This window comes from Onychomys torridus, chromosome 4, assembly GCF_903995425.1.
Source record: "Onychomys torridus chromosome 4, mOncTor1.1, whole genome shotgun sequence".
Lineage (NCBI taxonomy): Eukaryota > Metazoa > Chordata > Mammalia > Rodentia > Cricetidae > Onychomys > Onychomys torridus.
This window is the reverse complement of record NC_050446.1, coordinates 4,470,865-4,497,488: the sequence shown is the minus strand read 5'-3', so window position 1 is coordinate 4,497,488 and position 26,624 is coordinate 4,470,865. Positions and strand designations below refer to the sequence as shown.

The 26,624-nt window shown below is 40.5% G+C and overlaps 1 protein-coding gene across 4 annotated transcripts in view; it reads left to right on the top strand.

Moving 5' to 3' along the window:
• Window positions 1–26,624, top strand: part of Mapkap1 (MAPK associated protein 1) — a 207,119-nt gene that overhangs the window by 22,356 nt on the left and 158,139 nt on the right. For all 4 annotated transcript variants that reach the window (XM_036185132.1, XM_036185133.1, XM_036185130.1 and 1 more), the window contains exons 2-4: window positions 1,769–2,094; window positions 4,612–4,701; window positions 16,296–16,444. In XM_036185132.1, coding sequence (XP_036041025.1) covers window positions 1,836–2,094; window positions 4,612–4,701; window positions 16,296–16,444 — 498 coding nt within the window. In that variant the 5' untranslated portion in view covers window positions 1,769–1,835. The remainder of the gene's footprint in view (window positions 1–1,768; window positions 2,095–4,611; window positions 4,702–16,295; window positions 16,445–26,624) is intronic.

Here is a 26,624-nt window from a genome sequence, read left to right as displayed (position 1 = left end):
CTTTCTGTCGCATGCATAAATGTTAAAAAAAAAAACAACACATTATTTTATAATTGAAATTGAGATAAAACTGGTTAATTTTGTTTCACTTAGTGTTTCCCAGATTTAAAGCTTTTTTAAATTAAAAAATTTTCAGTTGTAGTAAAATGTACATACATGAAATTTGTCATTTTAATGACTTTTCAATATCCAGTTCAGTGGCATTATGTATACTCACAGTGGTATGCAGCCATCACTACCACCGTCTGGAGAATTGCCCATCTTCCTAGACTGAAAGCAGTACTGAACAGCTGCCCAGTCCTCCTTCCTCTAGCCCTTGGCAGAAGCCTTTCATCTTCTCTCACTCTCTTTTCTTTTTCCTTGTCTTTCTACTGGGGACCAAACTCAGGGCCTTGTATAGGCGAGGCAAGTACTCTACTATATACCCAGCTCCAAGTGAGTGTGTGTGAATATATGTGTGTGGGTGTGATGGATGTGTGTTCAGGTGTACATGTCCATGTGTATGAGGCCAGGTGAGGACATTGTGTGTTCTGCTGCCTTCCTCCCTTGAAATGGGGCCTCATTGTACTTGGAACTAGGCTAGCAGCCATCAAGCCCCTGTGCTCCTGTTTCTGCTTACCTTGGTTTTGGGGTTACAGGCTAGTACTGCTTCTGTGCTCAGATTTTTACTTCTAAGATTGATTTGATGTGCATGAGTGTTTGGCCTACCTATGCATACGTGTGTGTGTGTGTGTGTGTGTGTGTGTGTGTGTGTGTGTGTGTGTGTACCATGTGTATGGTTGGTACCTGTAGAGATCAAAGAATGTCAGATCCACTTGCACTGGAGTTACAGATGTTTGTGAACCAACATGTGGGTGCTGGAAATCAAACCCAGGTCCTCTGGAAAAGCAGCCCTCTCTCCATCCCCTCACACCGTCTTTTTATATGGATTCTAGGAACTTAAAACTATTTTGGTTTTGCTGGGTGGTAGTGACACACACCTTTAATCCCAGCATTTGGGAGGCAGAGGCAGGCACGTCTCCAAGTTCCAGGACAGCTTGGCCTGCACAGAAAAACAAAACAAAGCAACAACAACAAAAACTAGTTTGGTCTCTAGGGTCTGTTTCCTAGCCACAGTATATATTAGTCTCTGTTGACTATTTCCAGCCAACTGAAAAAGTTCCATCTAGTCCATGGAATAAACATCATTACATGTAGTTTTAACAGAATCAAGGAAACAGTTTTTATAATTAGGTTTCTAAAATAAGAAATTAATCTTGTGGCAAGGCAATTTTGATTAATACATTTTATTTTAAAAACACAGTATTGTCTTAAGAGAAAGAAAAAAAATGTTTATTGAGCAAAATTACTTTGGTGATAAATTTTTGTAAAATCCGTGGCAGCTCAAAAAGCTTCTTGTCCCTTTAAATTTACAGCCGTGAGACTGTAAACTAATAAGTGCAGTTGAGTACTGTAGCATATCACCTGACAACACCTTGCCCCCATAGCATCATGAGCAGGTGCATGGAAGAGGGAAGGAAAACATCCGTTCTCACATGGTTCCTTGCTTTGAGTAGACTCACTGAGTAGTGCTATGATTTTTTTTTGGGCCATGGGCCTGGTGTTTATAAGGATTTCCTTTCAGTTTAGAGTTAATCCATTTAAGTGCCTGGGTACCGGGATAATGTTGGTTTTCAAGGTAGTTTTACCACATTAAGTTTGTTTGAAAAATGATTCAGCCATTTTTTTGCCTATTTCTTAAATGTTGCTGTGTGCATCATGTTTCTAGGTAGGTGAGCCCTCGAAACAGTATGAAGAGGAGAAAATAGCCTTAAGGAAACTGGCCCACAGGAAGGATGGCCTTCTTGGACAATCCAACTATCATTCTAGCCCATATTCGACAGTCACACGTGACCAGTGATGACACGGGAATGTGTGAGATGGTTCTCATTGATCACGACGTTGACCTAGAGAAGACCCATCCTCCTTCAGTGCCTGGAGACAGTGGGTCAGAAGTTCAGGGAAGCAGTGCTGAGACTCAGGGCTATGTGTACGCCCAGTCTGTCGATATTACCTCAAGCTGGGACTTTGGTATTAGAAGACGTTCAAACACAGGTAAATCTGTCTTTAGTTGTCTTTTTAACTTCAGATCAGTAGTCAGCTGAGAGAGAATGGGCAGTGTTGGAACAGGTCCCCTAGGGAGTCTCTGTGCCTAGTCAGAGAGTGTGGATGAGCATCTCTGTGAGTGGGTAGAGCCTCTGGTGTGGGGCTGTTTGGAGGAAGTAGACAGGAGAGCCTTATGTAAGTGGAAGGAACCTTTAGAAAAGGATGTGTCCCTGTTTTGAGACCTTAGAGTCACCCAGTCTCAAGTAAATTTCCTTGAGAGAGATTCCAGGGTGACAAAGAACTCTTAATATGGGAACAGGATAGTCCAGGAGTACAGGCACCAAAGTCAGTACAAGAGCAGGCTAGCCCAGGAGTGCAGGCCATCAAAGTCCCAGCTCCTAGAGGAGCGGTGGTCAGGAGGTGGTTTTAATAGGATTCCTACATAGAGCGAGGAAGATACAAAAATGCCCCTATTTTGATGAGTTCCCCTTACTTTCTTAAGTTGATCACTAACCTTTGATCTCAGTGGTTTGGAGATGCTCTAATTTGGCATATATATTTAGTTCATAACTTTTAGGGGCTCATCATTGTTCACTGTCCCGTTGATAGTGTTTTTGTGATCTTCCCAGGAGAATGCAATGTGCCAAGGCTTAGGGGAGGGGAGAGAGGGGGAGAGAACACATACATAAATATATATACATACATGCATACGTACGAGAGACAGTGTTTTAGGAATCATTTTTTTTAGACCATCATAAAATATAATCAGAATCAGTAGCAGTAGCCTGTTAATCCCAGGGAAAGGGAGTGGTAAGAGATGGACAACACTGGAGAATGTTTATTACCATGCGGAGTCTTCTGGCAGAGCTGGGTACACCTCACAGGGAAAGGCACATTGAAGTTGGGTTCAGAATGCAGTGTCTGTGACATTGAAAATAATAGTTTGCCCTTAAGATGAAGATAACTAATATCACTTCCCAGTATCTAGAGAGACTTTTATCAAAATAGGGTTCAAGTGAAGGTTTGCATGTAATTTAGAGCCGTTGGCGCTCAGTGCTCTAGTTGGAACATTCTTCTGAGTCACTGTGAGGATGTCTTCTGTGACAGGCTAGATACATTTTACCAGGGAGGTGTTGCCCAGTGAGAGCATTATGATGATATTACTGTGACTACACCCTCCATAGTTATTAAGTACAGTGGAATGTATTTTTCCTCAGTGGATTTGGTTAGGTATAGTGACATTGTCAGAATGCTTTTTGCAAGCCAGGGCAGTAGTGGTGCGCACCTTTAATCCCAGTACTCGGGAGGCAGAGGCAGGTGGATCTCTGAGTTCGAGGCCAGTCTGGTCTACAGAGCTAGTCCCAGGACAGCCAGGGCTACACAGAGAATCCCTGTCTTGAAAAACAACAAAACAGTTGTTGTTGGTGGTGGTGCATACCGGTAGGATTTGCTGAGAAAACAAAACAAACAAAACAGAATGCTTTTGCCAGCATAGTCTTTTAATTTCCAGCAAGATTATTTCCAGTGTTGCTCTCCCACAGTGCTTGTAAACAAAGTTGATCTTAGGGGTTTCCCTGTTGTCCGTGTGGGTGCCTGAGTAGGACGTGGAAGAGTAGCAAGAGAGAACAAGCTCTGGCAGAGGCTTGCGTCTGACTTCTCAGTTATGGCTGGAGCAGCAGGTGCTTATGGACACTGGTGGTCTTTCTTTAAGGACCAGGCCACTGATTCTTGAAGGTTGAAGGTTGATCAGTCAGTGGCAATATAATCACAGATGTGTGATTTTAGGTGACTTTTGTTGCTGACATTTCTTTAGTTAAAACACTGAGGTGCTAGCCCTTAATTGGAACTGTAGGCTGTGTTGGTGATCGAGAAATTTAGTTTTTAATCTTTAAAGTGCATCTTAAAGTTTTTTAAAGAAAAATTGTTCTTTTTAAGATTTGACTAATGTGACAAAGATACAAATCATTTATTTTACTACCTATAAACTGTTTTAGCCCACTGAAGAAAAGCTATGCTAATTTATATAGCTTTGACATTTTATAATTTTCATGATTTTTAGATAAAGGATTTTATATTTAAAACTTTAATAGTCTAGTCTGAGTTCATTTATCTTTAATTTTTGAAATGGGTAGAGTAATTCATAACAGTAATTTTATTCCTATAATGTAATATTCACTTCAGTTCATTTGTGCATTAAAATTCCTTTAAGACCGTTATTAATGATTTATATAATGAAATGTCATATTAATCACAGAAGTTTTCACATTTTATTATTCTCTTCCATGTTAATACTATCTTTATGATCTCTATTAATGTTTTATATCCTCTAATTTCAATTATAAATCAAGAATATTTTCATGTTTTTGTTGGTATTTGCTTTTCAGGGGTGCCACCTTTAAAATTTTATGACTTTCTCCCTCCATCTGCAATATAAAACATCTTTATTCATATAAAGGTAGTTAATTATGTCTTTGTTTATAGTAAACTTTCATTGACAAACTTATAGTTATAATATTTCTTTTCAAGCTCAAAGATTAGAACGACTCCGCAAAGAGAGACAAAACCAGATCAAATGCAGAAATGTTCAGTGGAAAGAAAGAAACTCTAAGCAATCAGGTAAATGGAAGTAACTTTCATTTATGATTTGGGATTTGTATATTTAGTTTATATCATTATATATGGACTTTTAAAAGATCTGTCCTTCTAAGTCCTTTGGGTGATACCGTTTGTTTTTGACCTTGGATCTCAATGCCCTGTGTACATTGGCCCTGTGGGTTTGGACCCTCTTTTCACACTGCTTTACAGGGTCAATTTGGGTAGAAGGCATTTTCTAAAGCCACTACTCTGGTGCCTTCTGGGCCAAGGATAGTATATACTTTTAAAATCAGTGTTTAAGTTATAGATTCATTTGTACTGTTCTATTTATTTCTTTATTGTTTGTACACACCCATGTACATGTGTCACCCTGCATGTGTGGAATCAGAGGCCAGCTTGCAGGAACCAGTTTTCTCTGATCATATAGGTTCAGGGGAATGAACATGGGTTCTTCAGCATGGCAGCCAGAACCTTTACCAGTTGAGCTATCTTGCCAGCCTCATTTATATAGTCCTAATCTAGACTTTTCCTGTGTCAGTGACCACAACACCCTTTTTTGTGTATATATGCTGACTCTTTCAGCTTAAAATCCATTCTGTTGCTGGTATTGTTAGCATTGAGGTTTTGTGTTCATACACTGTATGAATACATAGGCTGGTCATTTTACATATTTTCAATGCTTTATTTTCAGCAAGAAGAAAAAATTTTAATTTCATTACTATGGAGATGGCCCAGTCAGGAAAGTGCAATGGCAGGCCTGAACTTCCAGTGCTGAGAACGCAGTGGCCTCTGCATGAGATGAACATGCACACACACAGTCTTAAAGTAGTCTTGAAACAGTTTACACTGATTAGATCATTTTCCAAGATGTTCTCTTTGTTTTTTCCTTTAAAAGAAATGTCCTCTTTGTTCTCCCAATACCTCCTTGGCAGGTGATGGATGCCTCATAAATCTTTGTTGACTGTCTCCATTGCTGCCCAATAATTCTGAGACTGGCAATGTTAATGATTGCTACGTGACTAGCAGGGCTTCCTAGTGTGTGCTCGGCACTTCCTGTTCTTCACCCTATGCAAAAGTAGAGGTATTGGTACTTATGGTTGCAGGTGAGACAGTCTGGGGAGACTTGATTAACTTACCAAACAGCTGGGAGGGAGAAGTGTTTCACATCCGGCTTTGTCTTCTTGATGAAGCACACTGCACTTGCTTGTTTCTTCTGCAGTGTTGTCATTAGGTCCAGTTTCTCAGCGACTTCCTCTAAATGATGCCTGTGCAGAACCAGAAATCCCGTTGACATTCTGAGACAGCAAGACATACCTGTCATCCTAGCACTCAGGACCTGAGATAGAAGAATCTCAAGTTTAGAGCCAGCCTGGGCTACCATTTCTTTCTCAAATTGACTTCTTATAGTTCTCAGTTGTTTTTTCTTAATGTGTGTCATGTTCATGTGCGTTTGCATGTATGTGGGTGAACGTGTGTGTATGGACTAGAGATTGACATTGAGTACCTTCCTCAGTCACTCTTCATCTTAAATGTGGAAGCAGGTCTCTTGTCGAAACCAGAGCTTGCTCTTTTGACTCCTGTTTACTTCTGCCATGACATGCTGGTATTAGAAGCTTTCACATGGATTCTAGGAATCCAGACTTTGGTCCTTGCATCTGCTTGGTAAGCACTTTATCTGCTGAGCCATCTCCCTATCCCTAGCTTTGCTTTTGATACTTTAAAGATCTGACAGGGCTGCATCTGTGGTACCTCTCTCCATTATATTTAACATGGCCTGAAAACACTTGAATCCTTCACCTGGTTTGTTTAGAAATTCCTGTGTTTCTCAGTGCAGTTGCTGTGAACCTCCTCTTAATGACAACAAGACATGGTTTAAGCTCTGTTTCTTGGGCTACCCTTTATTTGCTTTCTTCACTTTCAAATCTTAAATGTATAAATAAAATAGAACATGAATCGAGCACCTGTGCTGTCTGCAGCATTCCATTTCGAACTGGAGAGTGGTCTTCAGCTGGAGTGTTCTTCTCCAGCTCATTCCACCACCTCACTCTTGAGAACCCCACAGAGTATGCTGGGGAAAAGGACTGCCCCCGGCTTTCATTTGCAATCCCTCCCTAAATTTCCTCCTCCTCTTTTCTGTCTCCTACATTTCAGGAACGGACTCTGTGATCCTATTTCTGGAGCAGGTCGTTAATGTCTGTTTATACTTGGAGATGTTGGCCTGGAGTCTACCCCGCTCCATGGCTCTTCTAAGCAGTTATTGTGAATGTGCCGCATCAGTGCATAGAATAGTGTCCTTGAAGATTTCTGTAGGTGGGCCTGTCTTCCCAGCTGAGCACTCTGTTATCCTTAAGCTTGCTAGAAAAGTGGAGTTAGGAGTTCACTAAGCATGTGCCTGGCAAACTGAACAGCACTCTTTTATTTAAAATTATGTCTCTGTGCACATACACCTATGCTTGGGGGACCAAAGGAGTCAGAACCACCTGGAACTGACTGGTGTGCTGGGAATCAAACCCAGGTCCTCTGTAAGAGCAGCATATGCTCTTAACTGCAAAACCGCCTCTCCAGCCCCTGGCCCTTTGCTTTCACACATCTTTCAAAAACATGCTCTCTTCTGGGGACAAATGTTATATTGAAATCCTTTTGATAGTCCTTGGGAATTTGGGGTCAGCACCATTTATTCTTTTTTAACTACTTCTATTTTGTCAAAACTCTTTCATCTGTCTTTTATGTTGTTCTCACTAGAAGAGTCAGCATAACTACCATGAACTCTCCTGGAATGCTCTTCTTCCCACTGGTTCTACGACATCCAGTCAGTGCTGCCGTGTGTGTGTGTGTGTGTGTGTGTGTGTGTGTGTGTGTGTGTGTGTGTGTGTGTATGGTGTTTATATGAACAGAGGACAACTTGAAGGAGTTGTTTCTCTCTACCATGTAGGATAAAAACTCAGGCCAACGGTCTTGTCAGCCTTACCTGCTGAGCAATCAAGCTGGCCCCAATGTGGACTTCTCAGAGAGGAGTTAAAGGTCTCTTGGATGGAGGATGGTCTTTGTGACATAAATCCCCAAGACATGTTGTAAGGGAATGCTTAGAATAAGACCCTCAGGCCTTGCAGTGGTGGCACGCACCTTCAGTGCCAGCACTCAGGAGGCAGAAGTAGGTGGATATCTGGTGAGTTCTAGGACAGCCAGGGCTACACAAACCAACAGAAAGACCCTCTGAGTATCCTGTGACTCAGACTTCAGGGACAGATGTGGACATAGTGTCATCAGCAGTCTACTTTGTCAAGAGTTATGTCACATCAAGGTCAGAGAGAAGAAATCTGAAAAATTATAAACTACCAGTCTCACACACAGGGGGAAACCATTGTTTAGATTTTCATGTATTTATTGTAAATTTCATTTATGACGTGGGTAAATGTATTTTAAGTTGATCACATGATCATTTGTGTGCACAAATAGTGCATAAGTGTGTCATTTTGTAATGTCTATAGATTCTCCAGGGTGTCTTATTAAGGTTATTTCCAGATGTTTGTATTTCCATTGTAAACAGCAAGTTCTTCATAACTTTTTTATTTATACTTGTTTATAAATATTTTAAATTATAAGAGCTTTTTAATTTTCTTTATAAAGCACTTGCTTTTTAAAATATAATTAATAATTTAAGAAACTATTAATTTTCTTTGTAATACATGTTACATATAAACTTTCTTTAATATCAGATATCTAATCTATTGTCCCATTTCTCTGATTACCTCAAATTTTTTTGTTTTATTTTACTCTTTTTAGAATTGAACCCAAGGTTTTTTTTTTTTTTTTGGTTTTTCGAGACAGGGTTTCTCTGTGTAGTTTTGCGACTTTTTCTGGAGCTCACTTGGTAGCCCAGGTTGGCCTCAAACTCACAGAGATCCACCTGGCTCTGCCTCCTGAGTGCTGGGATTAAAGGCGTGCGCCACCACCGCCCAGCCGAACCCAAGGTTTATATATTACTTTTATTCACATTTTATTTACTGTTTTTGTGCATGCATGTGTGCACATTTGTGTCACACTGCACATGTGGAGATCAGAGGAAAATTTTATGCAGTCAGTTCTTTCCTTCCACCTTCATGTAGGTTCTGGGAATTGAACTCAGATCCTCAGGGTTACATGGCAAGGGCCTTTCAGTCACCTTGCCCACCAGCCCTATTTACTATTTTTTTTCCCCAAGGCAGATTTTACATATAATAAAGCTTATAGGCATTGAATGTACAGTTTGATGACTTTTAACAAATGCATATACCTATGACTAACACCCCAATCACATGTAGAGGAATTCTGTTGCTCCTCAGAGTTCCCCTTTCTAGTCCTTATGTTCCTCAGAGGCAACCATTTTTTTACCTTTTATTGCCATAATTTAGTTTCACCTCTTGTAGAAGGTGTTCTAAAATATAGGGCAGGTGAGGTCACTCAGGATGTAAATGTAGATGGAGAAAGAGGTCAAAGCCAAGCTCTGGAGAATTTCAGTGGCCCAGGGAACTATGGGGAATCCACAAGGTGGCCTGTGAGAGACTAAAAGCCAGATGAGGTAGAGTCCTAGGAAGCCAGTGAGAACAGTGTTCAACAGGGGGGAATGACAGTCATCCAAAGGCTGCAGGAGGTCTGAGGGGTGATTCAGCTTGAGCTAGAGCAGGAGAAAGGAGTTTCTGGGTTAGGGTTTGGTTTTTTGGTAATTTCCATGAGAGTTAGTTACTTTGGTAGAGTGGTGTGGAGGAATGTTTGGTTGGGGTGTGTTTGAGTGACTGGGATTGAGTGATGAGAAGGTCGGGACTGTGAGGATGTGGCAGTGGATCTCAGGAGCGGAGAAATGGCCGGTAACTAGGAAGAAGGCTTGGGTTCTCTCTGTTAATGAGCAGTACTGCCTGTGTTGCCGGGACTGACTGAAAGTGGAAGAATGAATGAAGGAGGCATTCTCTGGCTTGGCAAAAGGGGTATGAGTTTTGTGTACAAGGGAGGAACCAGGCTGAGAGAGAGGTTCTTCCATGGTTTGAGGAACAAAGACAGAAAGATGTGCAGGTGAGGTCTTGTTTCCTTTTTCCCCAATACACAGAGAGCTAAAGAGGAGGTGTGGTCAGGCTAAAGTGGAAATTAGTCTGAATGGAAAGAGCTAGTACATCATCCCTCACACATAATCTATTGGAAACACGTTCAGTAAGTTACTCCTGCCTGCTCTGCCTGTTTCTCTGTGGGGCCAGTAGGAATCTATCTTTTCAGCTCAAGAGGACAGAACATATAGCACTGTTAATAAAGGACTATTCCTTTCTAAAATATGGCTATAAAACTTTTATAGAATACATGTAGCAAGTTAGTTGTAACATTAAAAATACCACCCAAATCTTCTTGCAATACAAGTTCTTCAGATGTGCGTTTGATAGGCTTTGTCACTGGTGTGACTTGTTGTGAAGAGACACCATGACCAAGGCAACTCTTATACAAGAAAGTATTTATGTGGGGCCTTGCTTATAGTTTAGTCCATGATCATTACGGCAGCAAACAGACAGGCATGGTGCTGGAGCAGTAGCTGAGATCTTTATATGCCAAACCAGGCAGTAGGCAGAGCCAGGAAGGGGAAAGACAGGGAGGAAGGGATGGATGGACAGACCAACATTGGGAATGGTGTGGGCTTTTAAATCCTCAAAGCCCAGCCCCAGTGACACTCTTCCTTCCACAAGGCCACACCTCCGAATCCTCCCCAAACTGTTCCACTAACAGGGACCAAGCATTCAAACATAGGAGCTAATGAGGACTGTTCTCATTTAGACCACCATAGGTAGGTTAAATGTGTTTGTATGCCCAAAATCCAGATTTAGGCATCATATGTTTAAAGAGTTTGATCTTCTGATCCTGACCCCACCCCAGTTCTGCTTTCCATGGTTTTAGTTACCTGTGGTCAGCCTTAGTCTTTTAACTGGGAAGACTTAGAAGTAAGCAATTTGTCAATTTTAATAACCTATTACTGGATGTTTTTATGATTTTAAAAAATTTCTAATAATTTTTTACTGTTACTGTTTTATAAATTAAAGTTCATCATCAGTTTGTATGTGTAGGAAAAATAGTATAGCCATGCACACTTAACCATTTAAGATACATTCACAGAATTATGTCTGGCAGCTTTGTTGTTGGGAGGATAATCATAGGAAGTGCTGGTACAAGCAAAGATAGTCATGCCGTTTTATGGAAACAGTGCCATACATTTAGCCCATCTTTGGTTGGAAGTGGCACTGTGAGTGTATTTGTAGGGATTGGTACTCTCTGGGGCTTTGGAACCCTTCCCCTGTGGAGGGGGCACTTTGCCGTCTGACTCGTGCACTAGCTCTGTAGAGTATTCATTGGATAAATTTATTTCACCAGCCTGTTGGTAAAGTGATGTAAAAAATGGTAAAGTGACCATTGGAGAATTCTGTTGATTTCTCTTTATTTAATTTGACATTGTTGAAGAGTTGAATGGGGTTGAACCTGTTGATTGCAGATTTAAAATCTGAGATTGACTTATATAAAAGTTTTAAGTGTTGACAGTTTCTAGTATTCATGAAATGGAAAAATATGATTGTAGGCGGATATTTCTTTGACAGTCAGCTCACAAATAATGACACAGAGACTTCTTATTAATTATGAAAGCTTGGCCTTTACTTTAGGCTGGTCTCAACTAGTTCTTATAACTTAAATTAACCCGTTTATATTCATCTATGTTCTGTCATGTGGCATTACCTCTCTTTCATCTTGCACCTCCTGTTTCCTCCCTGTCTGGCTCCACCTCCCTGGTGACTCCACCCTCCTAGATTCTTCTTTCTCTCCCTGGAATTCCTGTCTGTACGTCCTGCCTAGCTATTGCCTATTCAGCTTTTTATTACACCAATCCCAGCAACACATTTTCAGTGTACAAATATCCAATAACATTTCCCTTTTTCTGTCTAAGTAAAAAGGAAAGATTTTAATCACTAACATAGTAAAACTATATACAATAAGAATAATTATCAGGTAAGAATTACATTTACAATGTTTAATCCTTATGTATTTGGCAAATTCAGAAAAAGTACAGAATTATCTATCCTATCCTATCCTAGTGAGTCCAGTTTTATACCTAAACCATTTTCTATCATAACTTGTACTACCATCCTAAACATGTCTTTTTAGAGTTTAAAACATCTCCTTAGATAAACAAGTTAAGCTTTTATGTTTCTCAACTTTAAAAACTTTACTTTTTTTTTTTTTTTTTTTGAGACAGGGTTTCTCTGTGTAGCTTTGTGCCTTTCCTGGAACTCGCTCTGGAGACCAGGCTGGCCTCGAACTCACAGAAATCTGCTTGCCTCTGCCTCCCAAGTGCTGGGATTAAAGGTGTGAGCCACCACCGCCTGGCTACATCTTTTATGTAAGTTTCTTTTCTGAATTTGGTAACTTTTCTGTAAAGCAGGTATTTTGAAGGACTGTCGTACCTTGTCTTGGCAAATTTCAGCAGTCGCTTTGTGTCCTGCTTGTCCAGTTTGGACAGCATACTGTCAGTAGTCGAGGCAAGGGTAGTTTCTTGCCCAGTGGCTAACTTTGACACAATAAAAGCAAACTCCATACAGAGGTTCTTCGATGCCCATCATCCTTTTTTGAAGTAAATTGGTGCTGCCAGAAGCAGACGTGTCTCACTGTCATGAAAACCCTTATGTGATTAAAACATTTTAAGTGCCATATTCTGTAGGTCTTTGAAGTGTTTGAAGACCATCTATCTAAAATATATATTCTGTATGACCTTGAAAACATAACCTAACATGACTACAAGGTTGATTTTTATAGATAACTATGAACCTGCATTTCGTAATTATCCTAAGTGGTTTATAATAACTTTTAAGGACTAGAACTTTATGTTACAGTTTCAAATGAATGCATAGGCACAATGTCTTAAACAAGACTAGAATCATGTATACACTGTAACAAAAATAACCTTACATTTGTATCAATATACAAAATTTATACCAGTGTGAAATATTTGAGACTAGTGGTTATTCAAAAGTAGACTCAGCAATCCACCCTTTTGTCCCATCATTCTGTATCTCCACTTTTTCTTCCAGAAAGAGATCTCTGAATCTAATCTTTGTTCAATTTTTTTCCTGACCATTGCCAATAACAACTTGTAACCAACCCCTCTAAATGATGACAAACATCCATTACCCACTGAATGACCAAAAACCACCCACCCCACCTCTTGAGAATGTGGATATCGTGTCCTCTAGGCTTCTTCTTGGTGTCTGGGGAGTGGCAGCATCTTTAGGGGGACCCTGAGAAAATTGAGATAATGGTCAAGTCCTGGAAGAACTAGCTGTTTGTTGTCCAGTCTTGGTGTGATGGGAAAGTTCAAGGCTTATCTGAAGTTTTGGCTGGATAGTCTGTGAGTCTGGACCATCTCAGCTAGCAGCTTTGAAGTTGTTCTGGATATAGAATTTTGAGGAAACTACAACATTTTGAGAGGCTAGATCACCTGGGCTGTTTGTCTTTATTGATGTCTGGTTCTTTTTTCTTTTTTTTTTGAAAACACATAAACTTTTAAAAGTAACATTGATATTTGTATTAGTAGGACTATGGAATATGCAGTGTGTACAAGTCAGTCAAAGGTGATTTTTTTGCTTTATGTTTGAGCAGGTAAAAGGCATCTGTCAACTTTGTAAGTCCATTTGGAGTGTATTACCAAACCTCTATCCATGCTATATGAAAGCATGACATGTAATAATAAGTCATAAGGACTCTGCAGCCAGCAAGATTTATCATGTTCCATCTGGTCTCAGAGCTGTTCCCATAGTGTATGGATCAGCATATTCATGGTAGTCCTGTAGTCTTCCTTGGTTTCTTTTTTCATGTCTGTAGTCAAGATTTTTCAGGAAATTTCCCCCAATCAAGTTTGATCTTCATTAATTTTTGAAGAGAGCCATAACTTTATGTTTCCTGTGGAAACAAAGGCATAATCTCTCTCCCAACACAACATACTTTTTGACTTCCATTCTGGAGTGAAGACATTCTTAAAATACACATGTTGGTTTAATTTAGTTTACATAATCCAGTGTGTCTCAGCAGCTATTTTTTTTTTGTTTATTAGCATTTAAGAAATTCAAAGTCAACAAAGCACCATACAGGATCTAGATAACCCCGTGTATTTCCCATCTTTATGTGGCTTTTCTTTTTTATATTGCTTTACCTTCTCTTTAAAGACTTTCTGTTATTTTTTAAAAAATAACTTAACGTATTTTATGTTTACATTTGTGTTTTAGTAGCCCTAGGGCTGGAGTTACAGACCGTTGTGAGCTGTCATGTGGGTGCTGGGAATTGAACCCGGGTCCTCTGGACAGTCAGTGCTTTTAACCACTGAGCCATCTCTGCAGCCACATCTATTATTTTTAAATTATTTATTTTTCTCTATGACTGTCTATAACCATTTTCTTTTCTTTCTTCAGCATCTAAGCACATTTTTAAGCATACTATATCTGTTCAGAGTTGTTTTTGGTCTGGACCTGACTTTCTGTGCCTGTACAGCATTCTCTGACCATATGAGCCAAACTTTAAACTGCTAAGTGTAGCAGGCTCTTTTGGATCACCAGCCCCTAAATCATGACATAGAGACTAGTTATTAATTATGAATGCTCAGCCTAAGCTTAGGCTTGTCCCTCTAGTTCTTATGTTTCTAGTCATCTCCATGCTGTCCTGTGGCTTGTGGGCTTTTCCCTCTCCTCTTGCATGTCCTACTTCCTGTGCACCCAGCTGGCACCCCCACCTTTCTTCTTCCCTGGACCAATCTGTCCTAGTCCCACCTAACCTCCTGTGTAGTCCTGCCTGGCTATTGCCATTCTGCTCTTTATTAAACCAGTCACAATGACCTATCTTACAACAGCTACGTGGCAGCTAGGCCCTCCACATTCATGGCTCCGTTTAGCACACGGCCTGGCAGCTGGCTTTGCCCCCTTCTTGTTGGTGAGAGTGGAATCTCATACCCGCAGGCCCGGCCTAGAGCCAGTATATGTGCCCCACCTCTGGGAAGTTTCTGGTCCATGCTGTGGTAGATGTTTCTAAGTAGGCACCACTGAGTAGTGCACTACCACTGCTCATAAACTGCATTCACGTGTTTGGTAGCAGGACCTCTTCAAAGAGCTGCCCTGTGTATGCTGCAAGCACTGAGCCTACTTGGAACTTAGTTCTGTTTTGTTTGTTTTTTTCCCCCCAGCTTTCTCAGGCCCTATGTGGATTTACATGCCTCGAGTTGGGCACCAAGTGTAGTCTATTTCTTTTGGCTGCCAGCTTACAAATAATGACACAGAGACTTCTTAGTAATTATGAAAGCTTAGACTTGTTTCAACTAGCTCTTATAACAACCCATTTATATTAATCTACGTTCTATCATGTGGCATTACCTCTCTTTGATCTTGCACCTCCTGTTTTCTTTCTGTCTGTCTGGCGACTCTGCCCTCCTAGATTCTTCCTCCTCCTCTTCCTTCTCTCCCTGGAATTCCCACCTATACCTCCTGCCTAGCTGTTGCCCATTCAACTTTTTATTACATCAATCACAGCAATACACCTTCACACAGTGTACAAATATCCCACAACATATGATAGTCCCCATGTACTTGCCATATACTTACCACCTTGATGGATGTCCAGGTGAATTTAGAGAGTTAAATGATCTTCGTGAAGATGTGTAACTGTCTTGATTCAGTGATGAATAAGAGCTGAAGATTCTGAGTTGATTTAATTTAATTTGTATCCATTCAATCATTATTCACTAATTTATGCAGCAAGTTTTATTGAGTATGTTATGTGTTCATTTGTGTCTCCATTGGTGTAGATCCCAGCCTTGCAGTTTACCTGGTTGCAAGAGTTAGGCCTAACAAGAATATTCCAAGCCGGGCAGCTGTGGTGCTCGCCTTTAATCCCAGCACTTGGGGGACAGAGCCAGGCAGGTCCCTGTGAGTTCAAGGCCAGTCTGGGCTACAGAGTGAGATCCAGGACAGGCACCAAAACTATACAGAGAAACCCTGTCTCAAAAAACCAAAAAAAAAAAAAAAAAAAAAAAAGACTATTCCAAGCTAGTTTTCATGTTTTTTCCTGTTGACGGAATTGGCAGTACTACAACACTCTTCACAGGCTTGTTACAAAGATTTAATAAGCTGTGTTGGCATGCATAATGAATGCTGATTCTTTGTTCCTCTTTTTCCTTGTCTCTGTTTTATGCTGGGTATCATTGGAAAGTGGGAATGGACCTTGACCTTAAAGATCTAGATTCTAAAATCATATACCAGTAGGTCACCCGAGAGCTCTGAGGTTTTCTAGGGTGACTCGCCCAGCGAGGTAGAGTACCTCGTGTCATAGAGCAGTGGCTGCTGCTGCATCCGGGTGTTGCAGCTGTGAGCACTCTTCTTGGAATGACTGTTCCATTGCAGTGACTCTTCCTTCCACAGTCCAGGGCTGCACGTTTCTCTGTGCACAGACCCTTAAGTGTGTGTGAGGGGCTAGTTCTGTTCCTCCACATGTCCTCCTTAGGATCCAGAGGAAGGCTTGAAGAAGAGTGGACAAACTGTACACAGTGACAGAGACTTTTTTATCCTTTTCTATCTCAGCCCAGGAATTAAAGTCACTGTTTGAAAAAAAATCCCTCAAAGAGAAGCCTCCAAGTTCACGCAAGCAGTCCATATTGTCTGTACGCCTGGAGCAGTGCCCTCTGCAGCTGAATAACCCCTTTAATGAGTATTCCAAGTTTGATGGCAAGGTAAGTTCAATAAAGAGGCTGTGTCCCTTTACCTGAGACAGAGGGGGCTTATTGTTGGTATCATCATCATCATTCATTATTATTAGATTTAGGTTTTAAAATTGCCTCAGTATTGTAGAACACCACATTTCCCAGGACCATAGATACAAAAGGTAAGAAGGTGGGTTCATTGTTTCCCTAGTAGTATTTAGGAGGGCTAACACAAAAGCCTGTGCACTCTTTCCTTCCTTCCTGTACTTACAGTCCAGGACTGCTTTAATTCTCCCAGACACATATTTTTACACACACACACACACACACACACACACACACACACACAGCTGAGTGTGATTGTACACACCTACAATCCTAACACTCAATGTGCCAGAGCAAAAGGATGGTGAGTTTGAAGCCAGCCTGAGCTATATAGCAAGAACTTGTCTCTCAACCCAATAAAAAGAAAATTTCTCTCTCCCTCTAATGTATATAATCTGTGCACACATATATGAGTATATATGGGTAGAAGTCTCTCTCTAATGTATATAATCTATGCACACATGTATGAGTATATATGGGTAGAAGTCTCTCTCTAATGTATATAATCTATGCACACATGTATGAGTATATATGGGTAGAAGTCTCTCCAATGTATATAATCTATGCACACATGTATGAGTATATATGGGTAGAAGTCTCTTAAATGTATATACTCTATGTACACATACATGAGTATATATGGGTAGAAGTCTCTCTCTAATGTATATAATCTATGCACACATGTATGAGTATATATGGGTAGAAGTCTTTCCAATGTATATAATCTATGCACACATGTATGAGTATATATGGGTAGAAGTCTCTCTCTAATGTATATAATCTATGCACACATGTATGAGTATATATGGGTAGAAGTCTCTCTCTAATGTATATAATCTATGCACACATGTATGAGTGTATATGGGTAGAAGTCTCTCTCTAATGTATATAATCTATGCACACATGTATGAATATATATGGGTAGAAGTCTCTCTCTAATGTATATAATCTTTGCACACATACGTGAGTATATATGGGTAGAAGTCTCTAATGTATATAATCTATGCACACATGTATGAGTGTATATGGGTAGAAGTCTCTCTAATGTATATAATCTATGCACACATGCATGAGTGTATATGGGTAGAAGTCTCTCTCTAATGTATATAATCTATGCACACATACATGAGTATATATGGGTAGAAGTCTCTAATGTATATAATCTATGCACACATGTATGAGTGTATATGGGTAGAAGTCTCTCTCTAATGTATATAATCTATGCACACATGTATGAGTATATATGGGTAGAAGTCTCTCTCTAATGTATATAATCTTTGCACACATACATGAGTATATATGGGTAGAAGTCTCTAATGTATATAATCTATGCACACATGTATGAGTATATATGGGTAGAAGTCTCTTAAATGTATATACTCTATGTACACATACATGAGTATATATGGGTAGAAGTCTCTAATGTATATAATCTATGCACACATGTATGAGTATATATGGGTAGAAGTCTCTCTCTAATGTATATAATCTATGCACATATATATGAGTATATATGGGTAGAAGTCTCTAATGTATATAATCTATGCATACATATATGAGTACATATGGATAGAAGTCTCTTAAATGTATATACTCTATGTACACATGTATGAGTATATATGGGTAGAAGTCTCTAATGTATATAATCTATGCACACATATATGAGTACATATGGGTAGAAGTCTCTCCCTCTAATGTATGTAATCTATGCACACATGTATGAGTACATATGAGTAGAAGCAAAGGAGGACAGTATGTCCCTGTTTATTTACCTGTTTCATCACCTTGTACTTGAGTTTGTGCTGAGTGGACTGATGAAGCAGTTGTGTTGGGAAGACTTAGAGTGGCTTTGGGAGGTAGTGTACATTGTCCTGTCTACTGCCCACAACTGTAGAAATTGTGAGGTCCTTCCCTGCAGATATCCAGGTCATTGCATTTGGTCTTGCACTGTTGGAGGGTCTTATTGGATACTGCCAGAATAGGTGACTTTTATTTTTCCTGTTTATAGTAACAGTTTGCTTTTATAAAAGTATATTTATTTTCTCTCTAGAAAAATGGCCACTGTTTCAGGAGGAGCCTGGTGCTGTTATGAGCCTCAGTTTTGAGCTGAGCAGGGCCTTTATAGGAGACAGTTGATTTCTTAATTTATTGCCACTGTGTTTGCTGCCTGGCAGTAGTGTGGGGTTGCTGAGTGATAACTTGCTGCCTCGAGGGTCATATGCAATTTGTCTTATTTCAACACTGTTGCAATTAATAAATGGCAGTGCTTTGCTCATGTTTGCATTTTTCTTCCTCATACACTAGTTCTGTCAGTTATTATCTCTGAGCAAAGAGATCTTTCTCTCTGGAAACAGCTTATCTCAGACCTTGTTTCTGGTTTCCATAGGTGGAAGTCAGCAAGTGGCCATTGGCGGTAAGGCTAATGTATCAGTGAGGGTGGAGAAGAGGAGCTAGGAACACATTAGTAACCTACAGGTCCTCAGATGATCATGAACTCCTCCAGAAACACCCAAAAAAAGCACTATCAGTCACTTCCAGGTGTCCTTTGCTCTCCTCTTCTCTTTAGTCATCCCATGCTATGTAGTTCTGTGGAATGTAGGGAAAAGAAGGAAGGCTCCCCAGGACCCTGGGATGTCTCCAGCTGTACTATAGAGTGTTTGTTTAGATGGGTAAGAAGCTATCCTGAGTTGGGACATGGCTGGAATTTACCTGCTTCTGTAGCTGATACAGTCTCATTGTTTGTTGATAAAGCTGATAGAATAATTTGTGATTCCATGCCAACAAACTAGCTCAGGCTATAAAAAATACTTTCTAGAATGTCCCTTTTACCGTTAGCTTGGGTTTGGATTTGTCGGAATTTGTCTGAGAGTTGTGAACATTGCCTGGTCCATGCAGCTAAAACCCAGGGAGACAGTAGAAACAACAAAAAAGCCATTTCCTTAGTCCTGCCAGCATTTTTGTTAGATGTGTGCTTACATTTAAGTTCCTATGCTTTGGCTTCGTGAACCTTTTGGTAATCTGTAGAGAGTGAGCATTGATTGAGAAGGATTTATACATCGATACGTCTGTCTTACAGTGCCTGCTATTTTATTATTACCCCATATATTACAATGCTAAAATACAATTAAACCCTTGTTCTCATCTATTATTTAATATTGATGCCTTTGGCAGATACGTAATGAAAATGGCTAATATTTGAAGGATATTGTACTGTACATATTAAATCAGTCTTTATCTTTGTGAAAGGCATCAATATGATAGTCAATGGCATCTCAGTGATTAATAGAGAATTATACTTGAGTCAAGCCTTTTTGTAACCTAGAAATTAAAATGACTATTCAAATAACACCTCAAATGATCAAATTAGCATTCCATGATTGCATAATAATGGGACTGTAGTGGTGCTAACAGTGCCATGGCCGCCTCCAGAGTTGAGAGTATGTCAGCCCTCAGATAGTAAAGCCTTTCTGTGACAGTCGACTTTAATCATTTCCAGATGGATTCTCCCTGTAAATCACCTGACAATCAGTACTAAATTTTTGTTACTGTTGTAACTTAAAATTATTTTATTTTTATTCAGCTCATATTTAAGAATTGAAATGAGAGCTCTGTCTTAATGATTCATCATCTTGTTATTTAGACTACATGTTTTGTCTCAAATGTAAGGGTTTTCTATGTATTTAATATATGTAATGTACCTACATGTATATAAATATATATGTATTTGAAAAGAATTTTTAAAGCCACTAAAACTTATACATTTTTTTTTCCCATTTTCCAAATACTCATGATGCTCTCCTTGGGAACAGTGCTTGCCTTATTTACATAATTAACTGAGTTGCTTAGGTCTCTTGGGCAAATGGTACATAATTGGGGAGAGAAGGGGACAGGAGGAGTTTGGGGTCTAATTAAATATGCTAAAAAACTACTTAATTATGTATTTCCTCAAGAGACTAGTGGCTGTGCAGCCCTCCTTAACATGTACTGTGTTGACTTGGAAGAAAGGATTTGTTCCGGGTACGGAACGATGGTCTCAGGGTAGTTATGCAAGCATAGTTAGTGTCTTTAACAGTGTTGCAGACTTGGGTTGTTGGTTTTAGTGAGTCTAAGGGTGAGCATCTCTTCGAATTTTTTTCCTGAATTAAAGTATTTTCAAGTAAGTTTTGGTTCCTATGGTTGGCTAAAAATTTATAAAAAAAATTTTGGCGGTTAATATTAAAGCATGGAATTGGGAGGTCTGTTAGACCTTGGTTAGGATTTTTGATGGTTTGGAGGGAGAGACATGTCAGGCTCAGTGTTTATATTATGCCTTTGGCAAATAGATGATGCTGTCTACCTTGGTTTGGAACCTGAACATTTGAAGGAAGTTCAAGGCAGACTTCGAGGAGCTGTAGGTGATGTTTTGTCTGAAGAGGCCCAATCCAGCTCAGCATCTGCAGGAAGCCTTTTTTGTTTATTGGTGGGAGGATGGACTCTGGGCCTCCTGTGTGCCAGACAGACACTCTGCTGCTGAGCTACAGAAACACACTCGGAGAAAGCTTTCTCATAGAGCACAACACAACCTCTGCTGTAGGTTGAGATCAGAAACTTTCTTGAGATCAGAAACTTTCTACTCCAGTTCTGATTTTACTTTGTGGAGAAATGGACTGTGCTTCCAGATGCTTGGAGGTGATGAGAGTGGGTTCTTGTGGGAGAGGGAAGGTACAGAGTCATGCCCCACACCATGGTGTTAGAGATTGACCCAGTGTCTCTTACACATGCGTGCTAAGCAAATGTTCGACCACTGGTCTGCATCCCCAGCTCAAACTTGATGTTTAAAGAAGTGGATCTAAGGCAGGTGTGGTGGTACACCCCTTTAATCCCAGCACTCAGGAGGCAGAGGCAGGGGGATACTCACCCTGACAGTTCTGACTAGGGATTCAGGTGGTGCTGTAGGCTTAGGAAGAGTAAACAATTATTTATTTACATATTCATTTACTTATTGATTTGAAGGTAATGACTACTAAAAATCAGTCAGAAAGATAGTCGGGCATTAGTAATTGCTTGGCAGTTGTAATAGAACACTAGGTATCCTACCTACTGTGACATAGCTAAATACTATTCCCCAAACGTGAGGTGCGTGTTTTCTTGACAAGGGCTTGAAGGAGCAAAAGAGGTCTGGTTCCCACCAACAGCTGTTACTTTGTGTTAACTTGTTAGAAAGTAGCCACTCCTCCAGTAGAAACTGCAGAGGGCGTGGGGGAGGGGATAATTCACGAGTGCTAATTGCTTGGCTGTTAATTTTCATAAGTGTTGATAGAAGCAGTTCCTTAAATTAAACTTTGTTTAAAATGTATCAGGGGAAATATTCCACAATGTCGAGCCTGAAGTGAAAATTAATATGAATGCCGTGGCAATTAACACATACTGGTTAATAGCTTTTAGCAGCATTTTGGGATGATAGTCCTTAAATACATTTTTGCATGCTGCTCTTGTTTCAGCATTGTTCTAGTCGGATGTCTGGATAATTATGAACAAATGTTTCCTACAATCATTGGCATTAAATAGCTCTCTTCAAAGAAAGTCACTTGAAACTTTTACAGAAAAGAATGATGTCATAAAGAAATGTTATACACTTAGAAAAGTTCAATGAATTGAAACCATGTTTTTTAAAAAACAGTTGGACTGGACAGATGCCTTAGTGGTTAGTGATTAAGAACCCAGCTGCTACAGGGTGATAGTGGTGCATGCCTTTATAAATGCCTCCCAGCACTTGGAAGGCAGAGGCAGGAGGATTTCTGTGAGTTCAAGGCCAGCCTGGTCTACAGAGTGAGTTCCAGGACAGCTAGGGCTGCTATACAGAGAAACCTTGCCTCAGAAAACCAAAAAATAAATAAATAAATAAACAAACAAACAAATAAATAAAAAGCACTGGCTGCTCTTGCCAAGGACCTGAGGAGCCAGTTTCCATTCTTAGTGCCCATATGGAGCTAACAACCAGCTCTAACTCCCGTCTCTGTGGTGCACAGCTATAAATGCATGCAAAGCACCCATATACATAAAAATAAATATCAACAACAAAAACAGCCATAGAATGAAGCGCTCCTCACTCTGAACCTGGAGAACTTGCTATCGCCATGGGAACGAGCCCTTCTAATATATTGAGCTGTTTTAGCTTCATAGTGTTTTCTAAAGCCACGACAGTTTAGGTGTTGAGTGTTGGCTGTCCATTTCTCCAACAGCCTTCTCTCTTTCCTCTTCCTCTACCTGTCCAAAGTAGCATGCCCACCTTCCCTCTCCCACCCCCAGGGAAACAGTGGCTGAGAATGAGGTTGACTGAATTGTTAGCCTCTTCTCACCCTCCCCCTGCATCTCCTTTAATAATGGTTCTCCTGAGGGTCACAGTAAGTTCCCAGTAAGAGAGGAATGTGGGGTGTCCTGGGAGGTTTTGTTTAGGAGGTGTCTTGTTCTTTCATTGACCTTATTCTGTTCCCTCGATTGCTCGCTCACTCACTGTCTGTCTGTCTGTCTGTCTGTCTTTCTTTCTATCTATCTATCTATCTATCTATCTATCTATCTATCTATCAATCAGTCATTGAGGCATGGTCTCTTCCTGTCCTGGAACTTCCTACATAGACCAAGCTGGCCTTGAACAGAGATCCACCTGCTTCTCTGCCTTCTGAGTACTGGGACTAAAGACATGCTCTATCACACCTGACTTTACATACTATTTTTTACAAAAAACAATGAAGACTAAATACCAGCATGACATCAGTAGCTATTCACTTGCCTTATTTCTGTGACTATATTTTGCCAGCATTCCTTTTCATAGACAGAATTTGTTAGTCCATTCTTAAAACAAGGTGACAGCTGTTCACTACCTTTCCCACTTAATGGTGTACTGATAGAACAATCAGCTTCATTAGTCATCTTTTGATGAGATACTTTCCCTTTATCATCCTCCTTCCTCAGCATCCTAAGTACTGGGGATACAGGCATGAGCCCCCATGCTTGTGTTTATGTTCAGAAACAAAGTTAATGGTAGACTAAAGTATTGTGAGGATTCAGTGGAGTGTCTGGTCATGGCTGGTGCTAAGAGATGTTTAGTTTACTTTCCTCATGCCTTATTGCCACTCACTCACTTTCTGTGGAGAGGTTCTAGTATGTAGCAGTCTGGATAGTGGTGAGCACATGGTCCTGACTTCCGATCTGATGGGAATATCACACTTGAATCATAGTACAGCCACCAGCAAGGAGATGTATTTCTGTAGGTTTGTCTTAAATAAAGGGCAAAGACAGGTTTGTACAGCTGGTGTGAGGACCAGGAATATGATTGGATTTCCCCAGGTGATGATGTAAGGTGAGGCGGCTGAGGCAGGCAATGGATGGCTGAGAGAAGTGTTTTTTTTTTTTTAACGTAGTACTGAGAAGCCTTGAACAGGTTCAGATGGAGCCATGAGGTAAGCTGATTTGAGGGGGAGGGGTAGTTTTGTTAAACCCATATGCCATTTAGGTGTTCTGCCTCTGAGCCTTTTACCACAGCCCTTCAGATCTGTGTATCCAAATGGCACTGGGAGTCTGCTGAATAGAGTATACTTGAGCAGGGTCTGTGAGGATAAAGAAACCAATCAAGAAAGGTTTCACCCTGGACTGAATTGACAATGGAATTGGAGTGGATAAATTCAGATGATATCTAGTATATAAAAATGGTTAGACTTGATGGTTGGTATAGAGAGGTGGAGCTATATCACTTAATAAAATATGTTGATAGTAATTCTTGGAGGGTAGTGAACTAAGAAGTCAAGCATGGGTATGTTTCTGGCCTAACAAGGTTACTGTTGAAGAACTACTGTCTCCTTAATTCATTACCAGGTTAGTAGAGGAAGTCTGGCTGGAATGATTTTTTTTTTTTTTTTTTGGTCTTTTGAGACAGGGTTTCTCTGTGTAGCTTTGCGCCTTTCCTGGAACTCGATTTGTAGCCCAGGCTGGCCTTGAACTCACAGAGATCTCTGCCTGTGTCAGCCTCTCAAGTGCTGGGATTACAGGCGTGCCTCCCCACCCCCCCCTACCCCCCGCTGGAGTGTATTCTGAGCTTTGAGGTGCCAGGGAAAGCCTGGGGAACACCCTTACTTGTGGCATTCCCCCTCCACCCTGCTCAGTATGAACTGCAGTCGATATTCTAGGTCCTGGCTTACTAATGTGACATTCTGATACCAGCTTGAGATCCCCAACCAGATCCCCAGCCAGAACAGAATCCAGAGAGCTCATTGTTCTTTTTGTCCAGGTGTTCTAGTTTGAACTGGTTGGCTCAGGTGACACTTCTTCCTCAGTTTTCTACTGCACACACATTAATTATGTGTTGATTGGCATGCACTACTGCACTCTGATTAATATCCATTCTTTAAAGTTGTTTCTTTATATTTTGAGATTATACTATATTCACATTTTCCATTTCCTCTTTTTTTTTTTTGGTTTGGTTTTTGAGAAAGGGTTTCTCTGTGCAACAGCCCTAGCTGTCCTGGAACTCACTCTGTAGACCAGGCTGGCCTCAAACTCACAGAGATCCACCTGCCTCTGCCTCCCGAGTGCTGGGATTAAAGGCGTGCGCCCCTGCCACCAGCTAATTTTCTGTCTTAGCGTTATTCCTGTTGACAAAAGTTGCATTCCAGGGCCAGAAGACCATGTGTTAATAGGAACACAGATACGGAGTCACAGACGTGTCAGTTGTGACTGTGCCATTCTTCTCTCGGAGGTCTTTACACACCATTTCTTACCTGAGAGCTTTGGTTTCTTCATAGTTCTAAGAATCGGCCTAGAAGGATCTGTAGTTCCATGATGGTGGATAGTAGTGTCATGTAGAGGATTGTAAATGAGAAATCTTAACCTCTTGGAACTCTTGTGTGTGCACGTGCTTGTGTGTTGTGGCTCAGGGTTTGTTACCTCGTTTTACAGATGAGGACGAAGGCTGACAGAGGGTACCACATCAGTACATTCAGAGCTGAATAAACTCTCTTTTCTTCAGTCTGGTGTCACAGCTGTATTTTGCTTTTCTTCATCGTTAGGAAGGGGGAAAACAGTTTATATTTGAAAATTTTCCAAATTGAAAAGCAAGTTTTTTTCTTTGCCAGTGACCTAGAAATCTGACAGACCAGTTTAGGTGTTATTGCCAGCTGTGTGGTTGGATTAAGTCATTGTCTTTGTAAGTCTCAGCACCCTCACAGGTAAGAAGGGAATATTAAGATTAGGGCTGGTTTAGGGGGAATGCTCACATGTAGACTCCAGTGTTTGCTCCACAAGCTTTGTCTCTTTCCATCGATCTTCCTGGTGTGCAGGACTGAGGATGGACTCACCCTTGGTCTCTGCCCACCTACCTGTCCATTCCAGCAAGTGGCTCACTAAACAACCACCCTGGATTGGTTCATTTTAAACATTGCATAGCAGCTTTGCCGATAAGATGTAGCTAACCTCTGGAGGAACTTTAAGGAAATATAGCCAGTAAGTGAAGGAGCCTTCTCCACCCCTCTAACATGTTACCACTGAGCTATGTCCTCAGCCTAGAAACAGTCTTTACCTTCAGGGTTATACTCATTGCCAGGGACCCTTATAGTGGTTTGTGGCTTGGAGTGCATCAGAGTCAGAGAGGAATAGACCCATGAACAGCAAACTGTAGAGTAACTCAAATGAGCCTGTAGTAGAGACTGGTGTGGAGGATTCTGGGCTGTGAGGACTCAGTGGTGAACGGCAGGCAGAGGTGGCTCTCAGTTGTCTGAATTTCGGTTGTGTAATTTCTAGAGAGCAGAGGCTCAGTTTTGTTCACTCTTGTAATGTAGCCCAGAATGACATTCTCCACACATAAATATGAAAAATGTTAAATGGTACTGGTAAATTTCAGGTGTCTGTATTCTTTGAGGCCTGCAGCTCCAAGACAGGGCCCAACCTGAGAGCTGTGTTCTGTTCATGGCTTGCTCTCGTCTGTTATGTTGAAGTCTAACACCTAGATAGAGATACAGGTAAGAAAGTAAGTTTAGGGAATTTGCAAAATACACTACTATGCAACAAAGATTAAGTTGATTTGTTATATGTGCATTTAGCTACAATTCATTTTAATTGTCTGTATGAAGTTAAA